Genomic DNA, 27,597 nt, shown 5'->3' with positions numbered 1-27,597 from the left:
CTGCCCATTGCCACTTCAATACGTAATACGTAATTACCTTATTTTGGACTCTATCAAGCTCTGTTTCATTCCATCGTTTCAATTGTAGAAAAATATAATATAATAAGTATTAAAAAATATTCGTAAAAACTTAGGTTAAATTCGTAAAAACTTTGTGCAGTAACAATAAATTGATTAACCTCCTGACGCCCAAGTCAAATTTTTGATTTAAGAATATCGAACTTTATGTCGTTTATGATAGTCTATCAATCAGGTCAGGAGGTTATGTGCATTAAGAAGTGCAGGAGGTTATGTGCATCGGTCAGGAGGTTATGTGCATTAAGAAGTGCAGGACGTTATGTGCATCGGTCAGGAGGTTATGTGCATCGGTCAGGAGGTTATGTGCATTAAGAAGTGCAGGACATTATGTGCATCGGTCAGGAGGTTATGTGCATTAAGAAGTGCAGGAGGTTATGTGCATCGGTCAGGAGATTATGTGCATTAAGAAGTGCAGGAGGTTTTGTGCATCGGTCAGGAGGTTATGTGCATTCAGAAGTGCAGGACGTTATGTGCATCGGTCAGGAGGTTATGTGCATTAAGAAGTGCAGGAGGTTATGTGCATCGGTCAGGAGGTCATGTGCATTAAGAAGTGCAGGAGGTTATGTGCATCGGTCAGGAGGTTATGTGCATTAAGAATTTCTGATCACAGAATAAATATTTCCACCTTTTGCTGAGTCGTCGTTATGGTTAACGGTGTGAGCGCCGTATAAGTTTGCGAGTAAGCAATTTTGTTTACAGACGTGCTTCGACCACTGCTTGTTAGGTAGGTAAAATATGTCCCTCGGCACTACTTACTAAGATCTTTAAATATCGTTTATCGATAAAATTAAGAGTTTCCGTCTACATGGAAGTAGGAGGGCTCTTGGGAATAGCACGGAGTTACTTGGTCTTCTCTTGTTCCATTCAATGAATAGGAATCGTTTCTCTCTGTTTTTAAAAATCTTTATCTTCTTCTTCTTCATATAGTGTCTCTCCAACTAGTGCAGGTTGGCGGTCAACGCCGCATATCTCTCTCGGTCTTTGGCGCGGTTGAAAATCCCTGGTCCACTTGTGAGTCCAGTCCATTCCCGGATATTTCGCAGTCACGCGAACGCGACAGTTTTCCTTTCAGCCACTTTACCCATGATTACAAAATGAGATGAGAGAGAGAGCGTAGTCTGCGGTATCGCCAATTTTTGAAAAAATATTCGTTTTTCTTTTACAAACACACAATTTTACTCGCAAATGTGATGAAAAACATTGCATGTCGAATTACGAACATCGACTCATTAAAGCCCTCAGTCTTTGACTTCGGGCTTCTAATAGACTCTCGTTCGTAATTCCTTGTTTACCGCCCTTAAGACACAATGTACTATTGTCGCCCCAAGTTTAAATTATTGGGTTCTCGAGGTCAAAACTTGGGATAGTCATCCTTCCTAGTGTACCCGCTAACAACCTATAATAGTACGTCATTGTGTCTCAAGCGCGGTAAAAAGGAATTACGAATGAGACTACCCAGAAGCTCGAAGTCGAAGACTGAGGGCTTCCTAAGTCGACCTCCTAATTCCTTTACTGCTCGTAAAACAAATGTTTTTCATCTCATTTGTGAGGAAATAAACTAATATTGGAAAAGTTACCAACGAGGAGTGTCTGCACGTAATGAATGTATGGAAAGAAGGAATCTGATGCCATTGCCTTTCTTAAAGCAAATAAAAAAATGTTGCCGCAGCATAAAAGCATTGCAAACAACCATAAAAGTTTTTTAGGTAAAACAAATAAATTCAAATTTATTAATTCGTACCAAAAAAATCTGTAAAAACGATAACAAAAGCAAGAGTTTAAATTTGAGCTAAGGTAAGCCACGTCTTTGAACTTGAATCAGCATATTGTCATGAACTAAATATTTGATACCACAAATATAAATAAAAAAGGTTTTCAGATCATTGCAGAAAAGTGAGCCTGCGTGTTAAGGCGCTGTTTACGTGCAAGTGTGATGAAACGCTATCTTCCGAATACTTTCAAACTTCCCATTCGCTCGAATTAATTTACTGGGTATATAAAAACTTTTGATGCCTTCTAACTTATTAGAAATTGCAGTCTTGAATTTTAAATTGTTTCTATTAAGGGCATATAATTGAGAATTGATTGAGAAAGCAGTGAAATCGATGTAACGCTTTACGCCTCTATAATATGTCTGTGAAAGACGTTAGACTGCCGATCAGATCAGGGTGTGGGGAATTGCGAGAAGGGAACGTGTGGGGCGGCATAGTCAGGGCCGGGGCCTGCGGGTCAGGCGTGTCGGCGACGTCTTCGGTTGCGTCAGCGCAACGGGCGGCGGCAGCGGTCGAGGCGCGGGCGCGGGCGGCGCGGGGGCGGCGGCAGCGCGCGCGCGGCGGCCGGCGCGGACTCGCGCGCTAACGACCGCCGCGCACACGCGCCAACCGACGTACGGCGGCAGCGACACTCCGCTCTGCTCTCGAGTGATGCGGCTCGGACACCGCATCAACGCGCCGCCCGCCCAACCCATCCGGTGATGCTGTCACACGCCCCTACACGGACCGCACGCACCCGTACCGACCATCTGCGACATTGACGATAATTATTACTGCAAATGGAAAACACTATGACGACCACTAAAAACGAATATCACTTCGGTAAGTTTCATTTCAAACTATTATTAAGAAGGTCTCCTGGGCTTCACGGGACTAAACTCTCATGGAACCTCAGTGATCCAGTGTTTGCTCGTAAGTACCTATAGGCGATGACATGGTGTGATCTACTCGAAACCCATAATGTTCCTCCCTTAAGACATCGTGTTGCACATTTCATTGATGCGTAGCGAATTCGTAGCGCTCCTGCTGCTACGGTGTCTCTACGGTGGGGTATTCGACACAGAACGAGAAGAGATCTGGCATGTTACAAGTATTTGTTTTCATTTTTCTTTTAAACAAAACATCCACTTTAACTAAAGAAGATAATTGTATGTATATGTAATAGCGTAATAAATCATATCATAAAAGTAACAATTTTCATTTCACGTTTATTAAGGCGTAGTTTTGGTATTCATACACGACTATAATCGAATCACTTTACCCTCTCCCTATTTTGTTTTTAGCTATGGACGAGTACTTGATAATAATTTTATTTTTCATCATAATATTCTTCTCCTCTACGAGTAGCGTCAAAATTAAACATCATTAATTATAATTGGTCTACAACATTACGCAAAAGATTCTGAGATAAGACTATTGAATTGTATTGAGCAATAAGCCGCAAGTTCGGGTTTAAATTTTTTGTAACAGTGAACACCTACAGGATCAACTATTATTTTGCTTTTTATAAAAACTAGCCATTGACAATAGGTATGTCTTTAAATTAAGTCTCTTAATGCCAAATGAAGATAAGGTACCTATTTCCATGACTATAGATATTGTCTAACATGCTCGAAATGATATTCACCATTTCTCTCTATCAAACGGTGCAGGACAATGATAGAATAAGATAGCAAATGCGATTGCTTTCGTTTGTTAAATAATTTCGCCTCTCGTATTCGTCTACCGCAAAAACAACGGCTCAAAATACGATGACAGAAAAAAACTTGAAAAGTGCTGCTGGCTATTTTTCAAATAGATGTACTGCAATTGTGAAAAAAGCGCTCTAGGTACAGTTTTTACAAGCGCGTGGAACCGTTTAAAGGTACCAAGCCTTACGCGGGGCACTGCACTGCTGTTACCAGACCAAAACTGAGATTATTAAAACCTAAATTTGGCGAGAAGCCAAATTCTAATCAGTACAGTAATGTGTGATATAAGTTTACTTAGCCCACATTTTGCTGACATGAATCCGTGGTCGGTTATTATTTTTAAATAATTTATTTAATAAGGCGTTACTTTGCGAAGTCCATATCAATGAACTAAAAGAATTTCTTTGCTCATCCGTGACCTTTTGATAGCTTAGTATATGCAAGATATGTTCATGCAGTTCCTCCACCTCCACACTGTAAGAACACACACAAACCCATCTATCACCACCACCACAATACACTGACGCGTTTTGAACTCAATCAGAGCTCATCTTCAGAGCAATACAACCATACACCGTACTACCAGATGTTAGACTAATAAACCACAACAAACGTTTTAATTTGTCACTGTTACTCCTTAACCCACCTATATTTTTTCTCAAACAAAACTACCCAGAACATATTAATAATATTTTAATCGTCATAATTATAAAACTACCTTGATTTTTTATTTAATTACTGTAAAGGCGTGTTTTATTAATCCTAACTGTTATTGCTGAAATTAGACCCAAGCCGTAGCAAGGGAGATGATACTAAATGTACCTGTTCAATAGTTTGCGGATGAGCAAAGAAATTATTTTAGTTCATTGGTTATTATTTTGGTTTTCATTAATTCAATTTAGTGATTATAACAAAACTTTCGGTTCTCCGCATGCACGAAAACAAATAAATAAATTGCAAATGAAATGGCGTTTTAAAAACTAGAATTAAACACTCTTCGTTACGTTAAATCTTGTGATGAGGATTTTATAAATTGTGTACAGCTAATACCGACTCATTTAACTAATACCGGTATTACTAGGTACATGAAAGTTGTTTTGGTAAAATATACAGGGAGCAGCTTCAAACGAAATGTACAGCTAGAGATTATCATGGGATCATTCTCCCAGTTCAAAATAAAACTGATTGTGCCTAGGTTTAAGTTTGGCTTTTGTTTTTAAGTTAAGAAATCAAACATGTTGACGCGGATAAAGATAATCTTAATTTTATACAATTTAAAAAATACCTTCAAGCGAGATTTCAAATTCACTTTTAAGAGGGAATGTTACCAATATTTGGCTTTATGCTCAATAACAAAACCGATGCTAATACCATTTAAACAAGTAGCTCTTCACGTTTCCGTACATATTTTTTCAACACGTGACTACAAATATTATGCATACTTGTTCGACTTGATTCAATATAAATTAAATTTCTGATTATTTTCACATGAACTGACTACTTAAATTTTAAACGTAAGGTTATTTAACTTATTTAACATCCAATCCATCCAAAAAAACCTGTTACAAGAAGTCACATTTTCTGAACTAAACGAAAGTAAATAATGAATAAGTAACTAATCACAAGAACAGTGCTACTTGTACAAACCTGAAAACTAATACCTATAGGTACCAATTCGAGATACGTTATTTTAGCAAATTACAAAATAATATTAAATACTAAGTGACAACATTTTAGTTAGATCTGAAGGATCATCAACAACTACAGAACTAAAAAGCCCAAAAGTACGAGTATATTAGTATATAAATATAAGATAAGAAAAGTCTTAAATCCTTAAAACAATCTAGTTGACTGTAGCTGTCTCGGCGCCCAATATCATTTCTTTGCTTTCGGCGTCGAGACTCTAGGTCCTTGGGGTAAGGGTGCGCTGGAGCTACACAGGGAGCTCAGCTATAGGTAGGCAACAGGCAACCCTCGCGCCGGCAGCTTTCTGCAATCTAAATCGCAGTTCAACGCGGGAATGCTGCCTGCGTGATGGGCACCATGCCAAGAGGCCCACCTCTCTTTTTTAATTAAAGTTTTAGTTTTAGTTATTTTAATTTAATAGTAGTTTTAGTCCTATGGATATTTTGTATTTTCTTAATAAAAGTTTCACAGTAGATATAGATATTAGAACTGTATTGTTTATCTAGTTAACACATATTAATATCAAAACTTTATTATTATCAACTTAGTAAGTGGATCAGGAACATAATATAAGTATAATATAAGTACATAATATAAGCGTGGAATTCGGTTATCGCGCGCTGTTCCCTCGAGACCTGTGCTTTTTTCGGGATAAAAAGAGCCTAGGTCACTCTCTGGCCGATAACTATCTCTATGCCAAAAAGCACGTTGATCCGTCACGCCGTTTCGACGCGACCGACGTACAAACATACAAACACACAAACACACACTTTCGTATTTATAATATTAGTATGGATTTAAATAGTTTTTGCTCAAAGATCAATTTAACGAAGGTTCTCCACTCAGACCGGTCTTGTGCTTTCCGCATCCACCGCGATCCCTCGATCTTAACTAAGTCGTCGCTCCATCTTGTTGGAGGCCTACCGATAGCTCGTCTCCCAGTCCGTGGACGCCTTAGGTATATCTATCTTCTTCTTTTACATATATATATCTTCTCTTCTATATAAATAAAAATTAATCACCGAAATGTATGTACGCGCGCATAACATCCGAACGACATCGACAGCACCAAATTGGATATTATAAAAGGTAATTATTAATTTTATTTACAATTATATATTTATATCAATTAATTAACAACCAAAAACAAAAAATATCGTTAAATAGATGGCAATCGTTTCGTTTTCGAGTTCATAGTTTTTGTATCGAATAATTCGGTTAGCGACGTTTTAGGAATCCTACTTCCTCCTTTATTAATACTTTATATTATAAATGCGAAAGTTTGTGTGTGTGTGTGTCTGTGTGTGTGTGTGTGTGTGTGTGTGTGTATGTTTGTTACTCCTTCACGCTAAAACGGCTGAACCCATTTGAGCGAAATTTGGTACGTAGATAGCTGAACTTCTGGAATAACACAAAGGCTACTTTTTATCCCGATATTCCAACGGGATAGGGATAAAATCTTGAAATAACAATCGCTGGGCTTAGAGTTATGAAATTTGGTATGTTGATAGCTGGACGTCTGGAATAACACATAGGTTAGGTACTTGTATTCCGATATTCCCACGGGATAGGGATACAATCTTGAAATTTCAACCGCTGGGTTTAGAGTCATGAAATTTTGTACAGTTGTTGTTCTTAACACAACCTCAATGAAGATCACGATATTAATTTTTGGATTTCCCAGGGGAATTTTGTAAAATCCAGGAATTTCAATTATAACTACCAGATCGAATAGTTTACGCGCGCGTACAGTCGAGGGTATAGATATCTTTACAGCCGTAGCGTCAAATATACATCAATATCGTCAATGCATCGACCTTATGGTTAGTGTCATAAAAGTGTAGAGATATTTTTGACGCCTTGGTAATGTACATATATTTATGCCCTTGAATGTACCATCAGCCAAATAAGTGGTCCATCGATTTTTAAACAAGTTCCCAGCAAATGAATATATGTCGCTACAGTCGAACATTCAAGTTGACAGACAAGGTCAGGCAATTACTGAAATTTTCTCCCGTCAGAGTGCAGCAATAGCACAAAACCGTGAATAGTTTTTTTTTGTATTTTAAATGCCATAACATCGTATTATTTCAATTAAAATTTTGGTAATATACTTCTTTCGTTACTATTGTTGTAAAATATCATGTTATTCGGTTACTAATAAATATATCACGATTTCTATAGGTACTAATACTCTTTGGTCATGGCGACAAGATATAAAGAGAACTGACGTTATCATGGTTTTGAAGTGGATTTGCGCTAGTGTCGCTCCCTGCGCAGAGCTTTGCCTAAAATGCCCTAAATGCAAACGATTATCAACTTTATGCTGGTAGACCACATATTTGGCTGATGAAACGTCAGTCACGGTATGCGTATGCGGACTTAACAGGAGGCTTTCCTTTGAGTTACGGTTTGACTTTTAACATCGAAATCCCATAGAGCTTATGGGAACGGAAGCAGTACCATGCCCTCGGTACCGCTCTGCTTTCAGAGCATGGCATGAATGCGTGTGAGCTAACTTTGGGGGCGGCAGACGTGAGCTTGCCTTCGGAATCCAAAAGCTTAATGGTTAGGGAAGACCGAGGAGAGTTGTGGCAGAGGAGAGTAGTGACAACGTCGATTTTTGGGAACTTATGAACTGCTAGCAATCTCGAAATAGCACGCGTTTCGTAGTTCGAGACTTGAACTAAAAAACGCGCGTTATTTTTTTTTTATTTAGCGTTTATACTTGACCTGAAATGTATATTTCAGAACTACATTTTTAATTGACAGCAGTGACAGCATTCCAGGTAGTAAGTGAGATGTTTGTAAGATCCCATGTTTATGTTGTAAAATATAATTATGTTAATCATCCTTATTTTTTTTCATATTTATTGTTGTAATTTAGAGGATTTTGAAACGCTTCCTGAAAAAAATTTCTGTTTTTTTAATCTGCGGCCTGCCTTACTATAAATGATTTGAAACCTATGGTTTCTTAGTCAAAAGTGTTAATTGTGGCGGCCTATGTGACTTTAGCAGAGAGATAAAGATGGTCTACAAATCGTTATTAGCAGAGGATCGATGATTAGCGCGGCCAGAGTTTAAAAATATGTTTTTACATCGGGCTTTATGGACTTAAAGGAGGCTGTAACTTTTTTGAATAAGGCTGTTAATGGTTGGGACCGTACTTACTTTGAAAAAATCTTGTATGACAACGTCGATATTTTTGGCACTTTGACTGTAGCAATCTAGAAATAGACTGTTTATAATTCAGTCTTGAATAAAAAACCGCTTATTTTTTTTTTAGGCACGCGTTTATACTTGACTGAAATGTATATTTCAAACTACATTTTTTTTTATTAATTTATGACGGTGGAAGCATTCTACACTTCCACTGAACTAATATAGTATGATTAGTTTTTAACTAACTCATAAAGCTGTGTTATTATTCTTTTTTTAAATTTCAATGTTCGTTTATAAGTTTATTTTTATGTTAATTAATTTATAAAAATGACTTTCTGAAAATTCTTGCGGACCATTTTTTAGCATATGATATTTGAAACGCTGATTTTAGCATATTACATACAACACGTATTCCATTAGGCAATTTACGAATAAATGGTTTGCAAATTTTGAAACGCACGCCAAAATCAGTTTTCTAGTACTCAGTGTAAGATCTAAGCCGTGGACAAACAGACAAACGCCCGGACATGGCGAGACTAAAAAAATACCTTTCTTAGTTAGATAACTTAGACCACATAGCAAAGTTCCAGATTAATATGAGTGAGACATCTTAGCTGCTTACAGATACACAGATTTTTTTCTTAAATGAGCGCGTTGAATTCTTCCAGTCAGTGCGTCAAAATATGAAGAAAATAAAGGGTTCCCAAATTATATATTTAGAAATAATACATTATCGCCGAGGCCGGGAAAAATAAATTCGTGGATGAGCAGTTTGACGATCAATCCAAATGGGTCAGTAGGAAGAAGTCCGAAACTATTAGAGAGAGCCTTTGATCTTAGATTTTATAAAAATGCCATTACCTATAATTTAACTCTACATACCTGGGAATTGAACCGGGTCAAAATCTATGTTGCATTTTTTTTCGTTGTTATTGTTAATTGTGTGAATCATAAGTGTAATAACCACATTTTACAAGCTTTTACGCTTTTTTTACTTTTATAGTACGGATCAAAAATTGCAAATTAAATTTGACGCACTTTCAGTAACTGCAGTCGATCTGACTTCAAATTTGGCATAATTATTTAAATTTACATATCTAAATTAAATCTCTGCCTAGGAATTTAAGAAAAAATCTGTAGAAGGGAATTTGATCTTCACGAATATTTGGTTGTTTGGATTGACTTATCGTAGTGAAAATGTGCATTTAAATAAAAAGTATATATAGTAGGTTAATGGTTTTTTTTTTAATTTGTGGCATTTTTTAAGGAAGAACTGCGCGTACTATATTTGTGACAGTTAGGCGGACATTTTCGAGCACATTGGAGAAAAATATTTTTAATTTTTCCATTTCTTGTCAAAGCAGTATATCAGATCGGGCTGTGTTTTTCGCATGAAATATTATAATTTAGTTATATACAGCATAAAGCATTCAGTTCCTTCTTTAAAGTTACACTTCGTTTGAACTGAAAGAGCGGTGAGCACGAAAACGCAATTCATTGTTTGCATCGAAGTCTAGGTTTATTACGACTAGGTTTAACGGGCGTGCGACTTTAGTGCCTGCGCAGGAGCGCGCTGGCCGAAGGGTCGCAAGCGCCGCGGCCATGCGCGCCGACCTCTGCACTGCGCACGGGCCGCAGAGTGCACGTTCGCACGCCGTCCTTCGGTACCCTTATATACGTTCCGAGCAGCGGTTTCTTATCGCTCTACGCTTGCATACTATTTTTATATCCTGTGCACTAGTTCGAGTTCACGACGTCCACCTCGCTTTTTGAATTGTGCGGGAAGAAATATACCCTCCACTGTGATCAAAATGTGTGAAATTAAGGTTAGCAACGGTGACTTCGACTAGAGGCGTGGCAAAGCAGGCGGCAGTAGTGCGTTTTATCATCCGGCGATTAGATAAAGCGAAATCGCTCAAACTCAGTAAACGGCAGTAGGCTCGCGCGCGCCCTGTTCGCATCGCGCTTCTTGTGCGCAGATTCCCGTGTCGGACAAGTTAGCCATAACATCCGGCACACCCCAATCGACGGGCACCCTAAGCTATGGCTCGATATGTCGTGAACATGATGCGGAGGCCGGTTGGCGAGCTGCAGCGGCGGCCGCGAGCTAGCTCCAGCTTCCTTGTTATTGTTAGCGAATGTTGACCGCGTTAGTGCCGCTGACCCGCTTTTTGCAGTACCACCTGCGTTAATGCCCGCTCGCGCTGTCGCTGCCTGGAAACGAGTGCATACGAAATCCCCAACAAGAAGAAAATTTTACATTAAATGAAATAAATAGTACTTACACCGAATGCCACAAAACAATACTCCTATGATCTTAATTATAATGTTGTAACTTTCTCACCACATAAGTTATGCATTAAAAAAGCATGGAATTATCGTCATCAGCATATTATTGAAGGGTAAGTAGGCGAAAGTGATTCGTGAAAACGCAACTTTACACATTCCAAATAAGGGTACGTGTACATATCCAATATTCACAGTCAGTTGCTTAGTGGAATTAGGGTGTGGACTCGTGGCAGTGGCAGCAATATTGAACAACGACGACGCGGCCGTCTCGCGGTATGCGGCATGTGGGAGCAGTAGCGCGGGTGCTTCCGGTAGCCAACGATAACAATATTAATTAAGTGTCCATTTTTTAAATAACTATAATAACATGGGTTTTATTGATTTCGTGGTTACTGCGATATACTGTATTTGAAATATGTAATGTCAAACGATCTAAACGATGTTGAAGATAGCTGATGCTGCTTGGGACAGTTTCACCATAATTATATAACTACTAAACTATTAGTGGTGAAACTATAAAATACTAATAAATCGTCAAAAACCTTCAGTCAATCACCCAATTAAATAGGTTTTTATGAACAAAGTAACATATCAAGCTCTTATAACTCAACAAAACTAATACTACGTACATACAAATAAATAGATCGTGTTTAGAATCCTAAATGCTTGCTTGATGCTTGATGCTGTGAAATAAAGGATTTTAATTTTATCCCAAATTTAGCGTAATAAGGGTACCTAATAATCTGCGTAAGGGCAGGCCTTGAATTACGCACACGCATTTGCGTATAACAGGTTAATTTCCATGGTAATAATATGCTCGTGCCCCCGCCGCAATAGCTGCAATAAATTCTACGTTTTAAAATGATTTGTTCAACCGCGTGAAATGATTATGCACACTGTTTTATACTTTTATAATATGAGTTTGTTATTAGTCGATCAGTTGGGGCTGTGGCGGGGAGCAGGCGCTTCAGCGATAAGCGGCGCCCGCGCTGACCCCGGAGATCACTGCCGCACCATCACCCCCTCCCGCCCCGCGCCTCTCCTCACCCGCTCGCTCGGCCCGCCAGCTCCGGCTAGCACACTATGTATAATAATAATGATATTAGGTATTCATTTTATATCATGTCTAGCTTAACCTAGTTGAAATAAAGTGCACATAAGGTGCATTTAAATATTTATAACCAATTGAATTTTACGTGGTTACCACAAATGTCGAAACTAGAACTTTTTAAGTTCTTCATATGAGTAATGGAGCTACGAAGCATTTGAGAACAAAATAAAGTCAATAAGGCGAGGTACCCTCTAAATTCACTTTTTATTTTACAATGAGCTTTGTCGTACTACCAACTTCGTATAATTCACGTCAAATTATGTACTACAAGTGGAACTCGGTTATCACGCACTGTTCCCTCAGAAACTGTGCATTTTTCCGGGATCAAAAGTAGCCTATGTCACTCTGGCCGATAAACTATCTCTATGCCAAAAATCACGTCGATCCGTCGCTCCGTTTCGACGTGAAAGACGGACAAACTTGCAAACACACAAACATACAAACACGCACACTTTCGCATTTATAATATTAGTATGGATGTAGATAATATGACTCTCTAAGCTATGTAAGCCGTGGACTGACAAGTCGAAATAACTAGAAACCTGTTTTGACATTTTCACTACTCAAACCTTAAAAACGAATGAGGATGTTTAATTTCCAGGCGGCTGATTATAAGACCACGGTACCTAATCAGGTGCAACAGCCACAAATAAAAAAAATCTACATGTTTTCTAATAATTTTTAATTTATATAAAACTAAAAATAAATCAATAAAACTAAAAAAATATAATTTTATAGCAGTGCGTGAAAAATAAAAGGTACATAGTAAGTGAACAATTTTTTTCACTGTTGCTACCTATTTCATTTCCTTGCAATCGAAGTGAAAAGAAGAGTTTAAAACTCGAGAATTAAACCCATTTTCCCCTCGAAATGTTATCCACCCTCGCCGTACCGGCTCGGGTGGCTATATGAACGTCTTGGGTAAAATGGCTCGTTTTATGCTCTGGTTGTACAATATCTACTATTCATAATACCGTGTAAACAAATTGAATAATAAATAATTGATTTTTTTGCTCTAGCTCAAAAAAGTCTCGCTTTTTTCTGGGTATTTAGTACAGTTATGGTGAAATTAAAGCATAGTTGGAAGAAAATGAGTTTTAGCGCCAAAAACATCCTGATGATTTAATAATAGTTTCCTTTTTCGAAGTTGTATATTTTAAAAAAAGCTTAGTGTGTTTGGTTAGCCAACCTGGCTCTCATCCGAAATTTTTCAGATCGCGGATAAAAATATCTGCAATCTACCCTGCCAAACAAAAGTAAGAAATTAAAAAAAAGAGAAATAGGCGGGAACCTTGCGATTTTTCCGTAAACTTACAAAAATGGAATCATCGAGTGCCACATTTCTCTAACTCCTGAAGTAGAATGAAGCCGAAAATGAGGTACGAAACCTCTTTTTTAGGGTTCCGGAGCCAAAATAGCAAAAACGGAACCCTTATAGTTTCGCCAAGTCTGTCTGTCTGTCTGCCTGTCCGTCCGCGGCTTTGCTCAGAGACTATCAATGCTAGAAAGCTGTAATTTTGCACGAATATATATAAACTATGCCGACAAAATGGTATAATAGAAAATTAAAAAAAAAATTTAGGGTACCTCCCATAGACGTAAATTGGGGGTGTTTTTTTTTCTCATCCAAACCTATAGTGTGGGGTATCGTTGGATAGGTCTTTTAAAACCATTAGGGGTTTGCTAAGACGATTTTTCGATTCATTTATTTCTTTGCGAAATATTCAACTTTAAAGTGCAAATTTTCATTAAAATCGAGCGTCCCCCCCCCTCTTAAATCTAAACCGGTGGGTGGAAAAATTTGAAAAAATTCAGGATGGTAGTAAGAATATCAAACTTTCAAGGAAAACTATAACGGCTAAGTTTGCTTGATAATTATTAGTAGTTTAAGAGTAAATAGCAGCCTAAGGTATAAAATATACCTAAACTTGGAAGATTCCGAATAAAATACGAAATCCTTAGAAAATATTACTTAATTTTTTCGTAATGGCTACGGAACCCTATTTTGGGCATGTTCGACATGCTATTGGCCGGTTTTTCGTCTACTATTCATGTAATAGTTAGAACAAAAGTAGATTGCACCTCGCATTAAGTAATTTATATTTATACCCTTGTTCCCCGTACATAACCAACTTGCACTACCAGCACTGGGAGAGGACAAATAATTCCTACTACAAAACCGGGTTTTGGAGTAGGATTTTTTTTCCTTGTACAAAACCAACGTCATGGCCGGTAATGTAAGAGGAAAAATAATTCATAGTGAAATACCCGGTTTTGGAGTAGGATTCTTTAATGCCTTGTACAGAACAAGCTTCAGTAAAAAAGCATTACTCAAGCTTATTTTTACAATCGCGTTTTTTCCCAATATTAATCGACACAGAAACATTGTCGCGGGAGCTGCTTTTGTGTAGTTTTGGCCCTTCGGGCCGATGCAAACGTAACATTACCTAAACCTACCTATGTTTCTGAGTCGATTAAACTTGGGGAAAACCGCGATTGTGAAAATAAGCTTCAGTAAAAATGTACAGTTCTGTACAAGGCGTAAAAGAATCCTACTCCAAAACCGGGTATTGTACTATGAATTATTTTTCCTCGTACATTACCGGCCCATGACGTTGGTTTTTTACAAGGAAAAATAATTCATAGTACAATACCCGGTTTTGGAGTAGGAATATTTTGTCCTCTCCCAGTGCTGGTAATGGAAGTTGGTTATGTACGGGGAACAAGGGAATTTAATTTATATTGCCCCCGTGCTTTTTAAAGCCCTCGCAGAGGCTCGGGCTCCAAATCGGCACTAGGTGCAATAATAAATAACTTTCGGCTTGGTGCAACAATCTACTATAACGGGCCACCATTCCATAGCCATGCGCAGATATTGCGATTACTATCGTAGTTTTCGAGCTCTCGTTTTCTGAAATTGACTCCCAATAAATTAAATGGACGGACGATTTGTTGCGAGCGGCTGGGAAGGACTGGATGCGGAAAACTCACGACCGCACAGAATGGTCTAAAATGGAAGAGACCTTTACTCAGCATTGGGTAGATCAAGGTTGAAGAAGAAGAAAAAGAGAGAAATTAAAACATATTTCCTTGTCTACAGTGCTTTTCGCGACCCCAACTTTACCTCTAAGTAGGTACAAGTACGGAAAAGCGGTCGCGGTAACTTACAAACACAAATGTAAAATTATTGAATATCTGTAGTAAGTATAACAAGAGCAAAAGAAGAAAGTCATGAAATATTATTCTCAGACCGAAACTGGTTATACGCTAAAGTTTGAAAAATTGGTTTAGTGTTATCCATGATGATTGTCGACGTCGCTCAGCGGCTATTGCTAGCACGCTAGAACCTTCTGGTGAAGTCGCGTGGTCGCCGGTCGCCGTTGTTCCGAACGTGCCAATGGCTGCATACGCGCTTATTTCTAAATCACCAACATATAGGTACGTGACGTCGATCTCGGTTATCGATCGGACGGTGGAATTGCGACACGCGCGCTGCCACTGCACGTTCTGTTGTACACTTGTGCATTTCAGTACATTGTATTGAATCACATTACCGCCTGAATCCGAAGAGAGCATGAAGGTGTCTTTATTTTGGTTCTATGAAACAATTTCATGTTTGAATTATAATGGAAGTTTATTTGTATATTAATTTAGGTTATTACTGTTTTAAAACACTGTGGCAGATTTCCGAAAATAAACGGACAAGTGTGAATAAAACTCACGTGAGGAGGGCCGCTTACTTTCTTAGACATTACGGAATTCCTATTTTACTTTGAATACTCTATACTTTTCCTTTCTTTTCATTTAATTTCAGGGCCAGTACCTAGTAACTTTAAAATAAATTATCTGAAAGTCATAAAAAACATAACATTTACACGTTCTTCCATTCACATATCACACGATATAGTTTGACTTTTTTTTAATTTACCTGCACCCCAATAGTAGCTTCCGTGTTTAAAATTTTGACACGAGTGATCCTTTAGGTTTTCGTTTTTTTAAGCGACGGAACCATAAAATTGTGGTTTCCTTACTAAAACAGGTGGTAGAACCATGTTCAGTGCAAGGTTCTTCCGGATTACTCCCACCATCTTGCATGCTAATCCTGCCACCAAGAAGCAGTGTTTGTGCTGCTGGGGAGAATAAGAAAACCGAAGAAATTGCCTGAACATGAGGTATTCGGTATTCTACCTTAGCCTTTTAAGCTGGTAATGTATTTGTAATCGTCTGGTGTTGAGGCCCTCAACACCAAACGATTGCAAGTTGAGGGTGTCCAAGTCAATAAAATATCAATTATAAATTACTATAACTTACATTTAATTTTTGCTTCACACATTGTCATGATGCTATTTTTTTACAAGGTTTTTACTTAACTTCATTTTGTAGTGCATGATTAGCGATCCTATGACATTGCAATAGATTATAATAATTTTGCATAAGCAAAAAGTAGACTTAAAATGTAATCATTGAAGCGTGTGGTGGTCGTCTATAGATTCGCTCTTAGTAAATACGCCACTGTCCGTAATAGTACATTACTGCAGAGACCAGTAAGTAAGCCATCCTGGACGACTAGAAGTTTGATGGCCGAACCGCTAGTTGTTTCCATTTGATAAATTTCTCATAACAATTCATATACTTATCTCTCTTTGGATTTAGGCAGCAGCAAGTTGTTTTTTGCTAATTCGGCCTCCGCTTTTATGTCAGATGTGTCGTCCATATCAATATCAGAATCTTCAGAGCTCATACTTGGGCAATTCACTTACCTAATAAGATTTTTACTTAATAAGAAATTCACTTAATAAAAATATTTCGAAAATGACACAAGACGAACGTAATAATAAATAAATAAATAAATAATAAAATTTATTTCGGTACAAAATACAATATTTCACTTAAAATCTATGTGTAATGAGCAAAATTCCCGCTTAATTTACTTTTTTCTAAGCTTTTTTTTTACTTTTTAATTCGCAAGAACAATGATAACACCAACCTAATAAAAAAAATACTGTGTTGATTGCAATCTTAAATTAAATTGATATTATTAAAAAACTATGTTGATAATGAATAAGCTAATTATAATAGTGAAATTAAAATTTATATTAAATTACATAACAGCAAAACATTTCCAAACGTGTGTTACAATTTCCCGCTTTTTTAATAAAGTATGCAACCTCGTTGCACGAACGCCGCTGGTCTTGTTTTTTTTTATAAAAGCGTTCCGTATACTGTCTACCTCTTAGAGTTGGAATAAATATTTGTTAAATTAAATGAATTTGCGACTAATCTGTTTACATTTATGTTTCAAAGAATATAAATTCTAATAAAATCATACTTAAAGGTATAATAACATTTATAATCAATTATACTTTTATTGTTCAACCTTTTTAATGACCATAAGATGAGGCTCTGTGCAGTAGCTATTAAAAAAAATGACATATTTTACAAGGAGTACAATGATGTTATGAGATTTGTATCGTACCTACTTACTGGACACTTCTGCATTCTGAATTCAAAACCTTTCTACTTGCTGAAGACTTGTGATCTTCGTCCGGTATTATTAACTTACTGGAGACTTTTTGAAGATGTAATGGCGACTTTACGTATCATTTTTGAGAAAATTGAATTTTAGATAGTAAAAGTAAAGCTACAATGACATATTATATAAAGCTTTCTCGTCACAGGCGTCAATTCGTGATTTACGAATTTTTCGATCGATTCGGTTTTGTTTCTTTACATCCCACTAATATGTATATAAATTCGAAAGTCAGTAAGTCTCTGGCCCAAGCCCGCTTGTTTTGAGAGGAGGCCTGTGCCCAGCAGTGGGACGTATATAGGCTGGGATGATGATGAGTAAGTCTGTTTGTTTGTTTGTTACCTCACGTCTAAACCGCAGAACTGATTTAAATGAAATTTGAGCCCTAGGGACATCGGAATATTTAATCCCGGAAAATTGCATAGTTCCCGCGGGCTATTTTTTTATCGCTATCGATAAACGAAGTTTACGCGGAAGGAGTCGCGGGCAACAGCTAGTGTAAAATATAAAATTCTCGTGTCGCAGTGTTTTTAAACAAACTCATCCGAAACGGCTTGACCGATTTTTATGAAATGTTTTGTACATATAGGTATATTTGGAAGGTCTGAGAATAGGACGTAAACTATTTTCCATACTTCTACGCGAACGGAGTCGCGGGCAACAGCTAGTAATACTATGTAAGTTAATGGGAAATACTCTTCAAGTTTTGATTGGTGGTAATACTCACGTGTAAAATTAGAAACTCAATATAATTTACAGTTTTAGGAGACCTACCCTGCCCTACTCTACTATTCGATGTGAAATTTAACTTGATACTTGTACCTAACTATGTATTTATTAAGATAATAGCCTTGGCAGATGGGCCACGCAATGACCCTATAAGGATTTGGTTGTCTCCTTCTATGGTTCCAAAACCCAAAAAATTAGACACTATCTACCAATACCAATCAATCAATCATAAATATATCACAAGCTAATTATTACGAAGATAATATTTTGTAACGATCACTAGCCAACAAAACATGGCGTACTTTGTAGCGGCTGCCTGTTGCCAAGTTAATATGTAACTTTCCACACAGCATGAAATGTTGGCTGGCGGGGATTGCGGGGCGAGGCGGGCGGGCCGGCGCGTTGATAACGGCTGGACCGCCGACCTCTGGCCCCGCGCTTAAAAATATTTGTATCTGTATTTATTTTAAATATGAGCGTCCCCCCCCTGGCATCCCGCTGGTATCCCCTCCACCGCCTTATCCGTCCCTCTGATCCTGGACAAGAAACTGTTGTCATTCTTATCTCATTTATGATAAGATGATCATAATAATATCGGTATACTTGAGCGTTCTTACTATAACGACCTAGATTGGTTTTTAGTAGTTAAAGTTAACAGAAACATGGGTTTTGCACTTTTAGAAGAATTCATCGTTCTTTATAAACTAACCAGTATTTTTCCACAACTTCCCCTGGGTCCTGTGGGAACTTCACACATTCCCGGGATAAAACAGAGGTTATGTATGCCCCTCGCTGATAATATTGCTTTCTATAAGCCAAAGAAATTTTAAAATCAATGAATACTCGTATTTGTTTTCGAGATTATCTATTAAAAATAAACGCACTAGGTATTCAATCGTTTCCGTAATACCTACCTTTTAGTTTAGGTTCGGTCTAAAGGTTTTATCAATAGAGGTTTAATATATAAATATTTAAACTAGCTATGCCGTGATTTCGTCTTTTTCTCAGTCTGTCGCAAAATGTAACTTTACTCTGTTGTCTGCTAGTTTGTCGTGTACTTACTCTATTTATAAAAGAAAAAAAACCTTTTAGGATCGATTTATAACCTAAGCTGAGCTCTATTTAAGAGAAGGTAATGTGATTTCAACTTTCATTGGTTATTTAGGTGTATCCACGAACTATTAATGAACCAAAACATTATTCAGTTACCTAAATGTTATTCAGGCGAATTTAACGACGCAGGTGCATATGAGAAGCGGTTTTTTTCTCATATACAAATATCCTGTGATTATAGTATCAGCTATGTCAGCGAAAGTCCCGTCAAAATCGATGCTTTGAAAATAAACCAGAACAAAAAGGCAAATAGACAAAAAATTAAAAAATATGCTGTTTTCTTATCAGTAACGCATATACTTTCGTATAAATTTGTTTAAAAAAAACTGTAATTGAAATATATTACAACACACACTTTTATTTTACTGCCGTCAAAAAGAAAACACAACTAACATTTTTTGTGAAATTGAGTTAAATGTATATTCAGAATCAGGAAAAATCAGGATTTGTCTGTTTTTTTCTAGACATCTACGTAAAAACCTTTCGGAGGTTCCATAAGCCTATAGGGCACAACTGCCCGAGATATTTAAATTTATTAAAGCAACAAAGAGGCTATCGTTAAAAATGCTTAGTTAAAAAAGTTCATTTCAGTGATATTAAAAATAAAGGGCCCATGTAGGCTAAATGTGCCTTATGTTTAATGTTAAAATGATGTTGAGTATTACGTAAAATGGAAAGGCATAAAATAACAGAAAATGTGCCTATTTTTTCCTAACATTGTATCCACTTGTCTTAAATGTTAAAATGAAAAGGTACATTTTATAGTTTAGCTCATACTACCTACGTTGCAAGGCTATTAAAATTTTATTTTAAGTATTTATTTTGCTAAGAAAAAACAAAAAAAGCTTTCAACATTTATTTTCCCGAATTTAACAAGATGTTAGATGTGCCCATTCGCATTTTTTGTAGTTCAAAATTATTAACATAAATATACTATGATTAATAAAAAATTGGATTAAATCAATATCTTAACAATATTGATATGACAGCATGCAATTAAACATAGCAATTGAGCAGCCTTAGATAAACGTCCAGAAATAGAACGATAGCACACACTCGTTGAGCGAGCGAGCCTGATGGGCGTCTCTGGAACCAGTAGATAGAGCTATACATAAGTAATTGAAGATATATAGCGTGACGCACGCGAAATGTGCTCATTGCTACACTATTGCACCAAATTATTTGTTGGATTTAACTTTAACTATTTGTGCCTACCTACTCATATAAATTTACATTGGGGAACAAAAGCCACAAAAGGGGATTTATAATCGACTTACCGATTCAAACTCTTTATTCTCTCTTATTACTCCTTAAGGTTCAGGTAGTCGTAGACGTCATACAGAACACGGAAGTGCTTTTTACACAAATTCGAAATAAATCGCCATTGTCTTATGATGACGTGTAACATGTGGCATTTGTTTGTTGCATTAGTCATTTGGGTAAAAGCAGCAAAACTGTAATGCGGGTGTAGAGAGCCCAGGCTCAAGAAACGAGTATGTCACATCCGTTTCCGTCGTATCCAGCGGGTTAGTACACCCATTGTTCATTGCTTTAAAGAACTATGTTTTTTACTTTTTTAGCTCCATAATGATGCTTAGTGTACAATGCGAAGCAAAATTAGTTTCGCCTCAGTCAAATCCTATTGAAAAACTGCGTAATTTTTTGGTATGTGGACGTTAGATACCTGAACAACAAATAAATAAATGTACTTTCCTGTACTGGTTTTTTAAGTAAATTGTAGAACCTTCCAGAGTTGTTTTAACACAAATAAATGGCTTTTGGCAAAATACTTATTACCTCGAAACCTCACTTCTCTTCATCAATGTACTCTGCCGGGGTATCAGCAGGTCAATTATTGTTATAATAAGATAATGGTTGTCACCTATTCGTTTTTTTTTCATTATTGAGACTAAAACAAAGTCGTTAATTAGTTAATGTGTTTACAACTTCATTTATAAAAATATATTTCTTCATTTATATGGGGTTGTAGAGATCATACTTATATTCGCTTAAGAACTAAAAAATATTTATGAAATACCTTTTATGTTCACTTAAGTTATATAATAATAAAATGAAAAATTGCTAGATAGGTACATTACACATGTAAGTTATGTAAAGTAGAAATTTACAAAAAGTATGAAATAGTTATTAATAATACAAATTTGCTAACACCTACAACTATTTAATTACTTTTCGCAGGTTAACACAGATGAGCAAGTTCGTAAGTATACTTAAAAACCGGCCAAGAGCGTGTCGGATACGCCCAAGATAGGGTTCCGTAGCCATTACGAAAAAAATCAAGTAATATTATGTGCGTTATAACACAATTAAAACACTTACTACAGTCTTAAAATCTATTACCAGAAAAAGAGCGGTTTTTCACAGCACTTGTCCTTTTGTTGAGAAGCGCAGTTTTTCGGAAATACTTAACTCAAAACCGGTATATCCAATCATGTTGTAACCAATTGTCGTTGAAAGTATTTATTAAGCGTTACCTTCCATATTTTTTGCATATTTTTTGGACAAACGGTTTACAAGATAGAGGGGGGACACAATTTTTGCTACTTTGGGAGCGATTATTTCTGGAAATCTTCACTTAATCAAAAAAGTTTTTGATAAACCTTACTATCTTTTCAAAAGAGCTGTCGAACTATGTGCCACACGTTGATGCGAGTTAAAGAAAAACAATTTCTGTTACGTGTATGGAGTGCCCCCCCCCCTTCCCCCCACCTATAAATATTTATTTTTGTAATTTAACTACAAAACTAAATAGCGGCTTTGACAAGACATCCGTACTCCAAATTTCATTGATATACATCTTGTAGTTTTCGAGTAAAATGCCTGTGACATACGGACGGACGGACAGACAGACAGACAGACAGACAGACAGACGGACGGACATGACGAAACTATAAGGGTTCCGTTTTTGCCATTTTGGCTCCGGAACCCTAAAAAAGATTGAAGAGAGAAAGACTTCTTCGTTTTGTTTGAATAATGTAAGAAAAAAAGAGACAGCACTTACTCGTACTCGTACTGTCAAGCTCTTGGAGTGCAGGTTCCTGTGGGTATGGAATGCGTGTTTTAGTTAAAATACACATCGTAGACAAAGTGAACAGTAAATGAATATTCGATAAATAAAGATGTAAACAACGTGCGCAAGACAGTCCTCATTTATTGAAGGTTGACTCGTATTATGCTGTCGGTAGGTATCTATTATTTACCGAAATGTTTACTTAAGCCAAGCAGATGAACAATAACGTTTCTCATGTGAGCATAGGATAATTTGGATATACAAACCCTGACAAACATGAATGGCGAAGTAAATTGGCCACGTTGCTGGGAGATCTACGAGAACTTTCCATAGTTGCGCAACTTTTGAGATTACCAATTAAATATAAAATAAGTAATTCATGAAAACTTACTTTTAGTGCCAAAGCTGATTATGGCCTTTAATTTCATATGAGAAAATACTACAGAATAATTTATTGAATCAGGCGTTACTTTGCGGAGCTCCATATCAACGAACTGATCAATTACTTTGCTCACCGGAAAATTTCAGGTGATTAACGTAATTGTTTTAGTTCATTAACACTACAGAATCCTAGTTTCAAATAATAATTCAAATAAACTTAAACAAATATAATTCAAATCGTGACCAGCTCAAAAACTTTATTTTTAGTAATACCCTACTGTTGAACTTTAAATTAGCTACTTAACAGAGTTCTAGACCACTAATATAGATTTATTTTCTTCCTTTTAGTTTTTTTAAGGCAGTCGGGTTTTTTTGTTTTTTTTTTTAATTGTTAGGTTAGGTTAGGTTAGAAGAAGGAAACAAAGAAGGAAATTAAATGCAAGGACCAGTGGGGTAATTGCAATATATATATATATATATATATATATATATATATATATGTGTGTGTGTGAATTATGTACAGTCCCGTCTCTAGTAAACATACCTATTTATAGTATTCCTGTTCAAACAATAAAGTTAATTTTCTGCGGTTAAATGTGTTGACCACAACAATGGTTCCATAGATTCAATCCTGTAGGTACCTACACAAAAATAAATTTGAAATACTCGTAGCCCAAACACTACAAGGTATATCCAAATGATTTCAATTGGAGGTCCCTGGACTGCTACTGGTCCGTGTGAGCCTCGGAAACCGTTTTCTTCAGGACCACTTCTTGCAGCACATATAAAAAAATAACATAAATCGTGGTTAAACCTGATTGAGTTAATACATCTGTGCCGATATCTATGTCCCATGTATCTGTACAACATGTATATGTGTTATGTGTGGAGGCCTATGCCCAGCAGCTGGTGGACATATATTAAAGGCTGGGATGACGATGATAATGATATCTAAGCATAAGGCTTTTGAGTTAAAACACCTTCTAAAGTGAGTTATCACAACTTATCTTCATATTTATTTGGCGCTCGCGATACTGACCCGGAGTTTAGTGCAAAGGCCGTCGATAAATCTAAATGTCACATGATATTATTTTTAATGCATTAATGTGTATTTTCTAATTTGTGCACAGTGTGTGTTCCCCGTGTGGTGTCGGGTTAGAATTACACCTCTCTATTTCTTTCGTGGATGTCGTAAAAGGCGACTAAGAATTATAGGTACCTATACTTTACCGTAGGCACCCGTAGGCGAAAGGCTAGCAACCGTTTTTGTCAAACTTTAAACCTATTTATAATAGCTACTAAAAGTGGCTCCGAAACGGTGACGTTTCGTGTGCTCTGCCTACCCTTTTTGGGAATACAGGCGTGATGTTTGTGTGTGTGTGTGTGTGTGTGTGTGTGTGTGTGTGTGTGTGTGTGTGTAAATAAACACTAGCGACCCGCCCCGGCTTCACACGGGCAAAGTAAAAAAAAAACGGCCAAGTGCGAGTTTGACTCTCGTACGAAGGGTTCCGTACCTAAACAACATTAGACATTAGCATAAAACGGCAAAAAAACACGTTTGCTGTATGGGAGCCCACCTGACATATTTATTTTATTTTAATTTCATTATTTATTTTTAAAGTACATTTATCCAAATAAATATTCTGTGAAGATTTCAAGCAACTACCTGTTGCCGTTATTAATATCGAGCAAAAAAAAACAGGATTGTTGTATGGGAGCCCCCCTTAAACATTTATTTTGTTCTATTTTTAGTATTTGTTGTTATAGCGGCATAAGAAATACATCATCTGTGAAAGTTTCAACTGTCTAGCTATCACGATTCATGAGATACTGCCTAGTGACAGACAGACAGACGGACAGTGGAGTCTTAGTAATAGGGTCCCGTTTTTATTACCCTTTGGGCACAGAACTCTAAGTTCTCTAATCATGGGCACTTCACACACATTTTTCAGCTCAATTTCCCAAAAACTAAACCGGGGCGCGTCAACGTAGAGTACTCGTAAATGCATTAAATGGTTAGATTGATATTTTTAATTTCGTAATATCTTTTGAAGCAACGTCCAATTTGAATAATTCAAAAAGAAATCTACAGGTATTGAAATTGTCTTGAATATTAAATTATTTATTTAGTAAGGATTAATACAAAGGTATGAATAACATGGTCTGATTTTAGTCGTCATTTCTGTCAACTTTTAAAATGTAAAAAATGAGTTATACGTAAACTACAATAGTTGGACATATGGTATCACGAAGTTTTTTGTAGATCTTGATGTATTATTTAATATCGTAAAATGTTTTTTTTTTGTTCTATAATCAATAGTTTCTACAGCGCATACGATGAAAGATGTTTTATGGCAACTTTTTTTACACTTGAGTTACATTAATTGTAGTTTTAGTACGGAACCCTAATTTTTCTGTTAATAAATATAGCCTAGTTTTTGAGTTAATTCGTAACAAACATCCAAAAATCCAAAGCTTTCCTCTTTATAATATTAGTATAAATATAAATAGATGAGCATAATTCTTCTGCTGACAGTTCCTGTTAATAGCGAATTAAAATCTACTATTTTCCTCGGTGGAAAAACTTTGGGAATTACTAAGACGGAATATAATAATATACATAATTATTGCTTACTACTCCGTAGATTGCAATAAAAAACATGGAAACCTACAAGAAAAGGATGATTTAAATAGATTTTGGCACAAAAACCCTTAGTCTTACTTGCATCGTCTAAATTATACATGCTCTTTATTATTATTATTGTATTTTTTTACGTGTAATCACTAATCAATGTAAATTGACGAATCAGTGGATGTAGCTATCAAAAATAAGTATCGTATTTGATCCATTTGTCCTAACCCTTACTAATTTCAAACGCCGTTTATATTTCACAAACCATTTTTTAAACGAACCTTAAGCCACGTAGGTATTCACCGGGTGCATTCATGTACCTACCTAAACTAGATCGCTCACTTCAGCTTCAAGCATTACCTAAGTAGGTACCTATCTAGATACATACCTACTAGATAGTTTAGTCTTATTGCCATATAAAATAGTCAATACACGACTAAACAAAATGTTTGTTTAAATGTTTCCAGTGAATAGACAACTTGGTGCATGCTTGTCAAGGTAGATTATGGGGTTGCCTGGCATCACTACATGTTATGAAAGATCTTACTCCAAATTAGTTATGTTAACTACTTCTTAAGACTTGAATGTCAAAAACTGAATCTAGGATTCGAAAATTGTAGAACAAAATACAAAATTCTTAACCGAAATGTAATTATAATTATGTACAGACGATAGCCGCGGCTGACCGGAAAACCATAATTTTTCAAAGTTGATTATTAGAACCCTTAATAGAAAATAAAACCGGCCAAGAGCATATTGGACAGGCCCAGGATAGAGTTCCGTAGCCATTACGAAAATATCAAGTAATATTTCTAAGGATTTCATATTGTGTATGGAATCTTCCATGTTTAGGTATGTTTTATACTTTAGGCTGCTATTTACTCTTAAACTACTAATAATTCTCAAGCAATCTTAGCCGCTATAATTTTCCTTGTAAATTTGGTATATTTAACTACCATTCTGATTTTTTTTTTACACCCAACAGTAGATTTTAGAGAGGGGGGGCGCTCGATTTTAATGAAAATTTGCACTTGAAAGTTGAATACTTCGCAAACAGATCACTGAATAGAAAAATCGTCTTAGCTACCCCCCAATGCTTTTAAAAGAACTATCAAACGATGCCCTATACTATAGGGTTAGTCGATAAAAAAAAAATCATCCCCACTTTACGAGTACGTCTATGGGAAGTACCCTTAAAAAATATATTAGTTTTTTTATTTTATTTTACCACTGTCGACGTAACTGATATGTTTCATGGCAAATTACAGCTTTCTAGTAATCACGATCTTTGAGTTTATCCGCGGACAGACAGACAGACAGACAGACAGACAGACGGTCAGACATGGCGAAACTATAAGGGTTCCTAGTTGACTACGGAACCCTAAAAACGATTAGTTTGATTTTTTTTCGATGTCCTGCTAATTTGTTACCACAACACATTTTACAACACTGATTATTCGACGTTTAAGCTCCTAAGTCCTCGCGTACTATACAAAGGACTAATTAACACTAAGAATAACGGCCGAATGTACTTCATAAAGTACAAATTGTTCATTGAAAAAAGAATTCTAAGAATTTTGAAATAATATCCAAAATAACAAGGCAGGTCAACCATGTCTAGGTCTTTAACGCTAAGTTTGTTTAAAAGGATTATTCGACGCTCATGCCATTACTGTTTCTTCCTAGTCGCGATTCTGCACAATATGGATTCCACACATTAAAATGTGAGGACGCAGGAGGAAACTATTAATATTAAATAGATTTTGATGTTTGAGCATAACTTCTTGATATTTTGATACGATTATTTTATGTTCTAGGGTTCTAAGGAAATGAGTTTAAATGCGTTGGCTATAAAAAACACTCAGGTAAAACACAAACAACTGTGCATAAAAAATAATATTTTTCTCAAGCGGTAGCGCTGGGCAGGCACGAGCGCCCGTACCTTCCGCGAACCTCGTTAGCGCCCGGTGTACTTATACCTTTAACAATGGGAGCGCGTTAAACTTAATCCCTTGGAGGAACTTTCAACTTCTTTCAGACTGTGTTATGTAGTATATCGTGGGAAAAGTTAAACCTTACGCACGTGGTGGTATTGAGAACTCTACCTTTTTATCACCTAGCAACCTTTGAACCATTTTATCCGGTGCAGGTCTTATTCTACTAAATAATCCATATTTTAAAACAAAGTCGTGTTAGTCATTTATAACTCAAGAACGGCTGGACCATTTTTTTTGTTTTGTTTTTGTTTTTGGATTTGTCTTCGTCAGGAATAGGATAATAAGTATTAAAAACATTGGAAAATTGACGAAAAATAAAATAAAACAAAAAACATTTACCTATACAAAATGTTCATGGTCATGGGTTTCGTAACTGTCAGTTATAGACCACATCC

At 36.5% G+C, this 27,597-nt stretch overlaps 1 protein-coding gene across 6 annotated transcripts in view; it reads left to right on the top strand.

Annotated features, from left to right (window-relative positions):
* The first annotated feature begins 2,411 nt into the window (after nucleotides 1–2,411).
* The window catches only part of LOC141432034 (transcription factor BCFI-like), a 70,544-nt gene continuing 45,358 nt past the window's right edge, over nucleotides 2,412–27,597 (top strand). For 4 of the 6 annotated variants that reach the window (XM_074093426.1, XM_074093418.1, XM_074093409.1 and 1 more), the window contains exon 1: nucleotides 10,318–10,791. Coding sequence is in view for 1 of the 6 variants with exons in the window: in XM_074093465.1 (XP_073949566.1) it covers nucleotides 2,630–2,672 (43 nt within the window). In the remaining 5 variants the exon portion in view is untranslated. Of the gene's footprint in view, nucleotides 2,673–10,317; nucleotides 10,792–27,597 lie in introns of those variants that run through there. The other 2 variants (XM_074093465.1, XM_074093473.1) reach the window with 2 other exon arrangements.

Source organism: Choristoneura fumiferana, chromosome Z, assembly GCF_025370935.1.
Source record: "Choristoneura fumiferana chromosome Z, NRCan_CFum_1, whole genome shotgun sequence".
Lineage (NCBI taxonomy): Eukaryota > Metazoa > Arthropoda > Insecta > Lepidoptera > Tortricidae > Choristoneura > Choristoneura fumiferana.
Note: the sequence above shows the minus strand (reverse complement) of the source record. Positions and strands in the feature narration are given on the sequence as shown.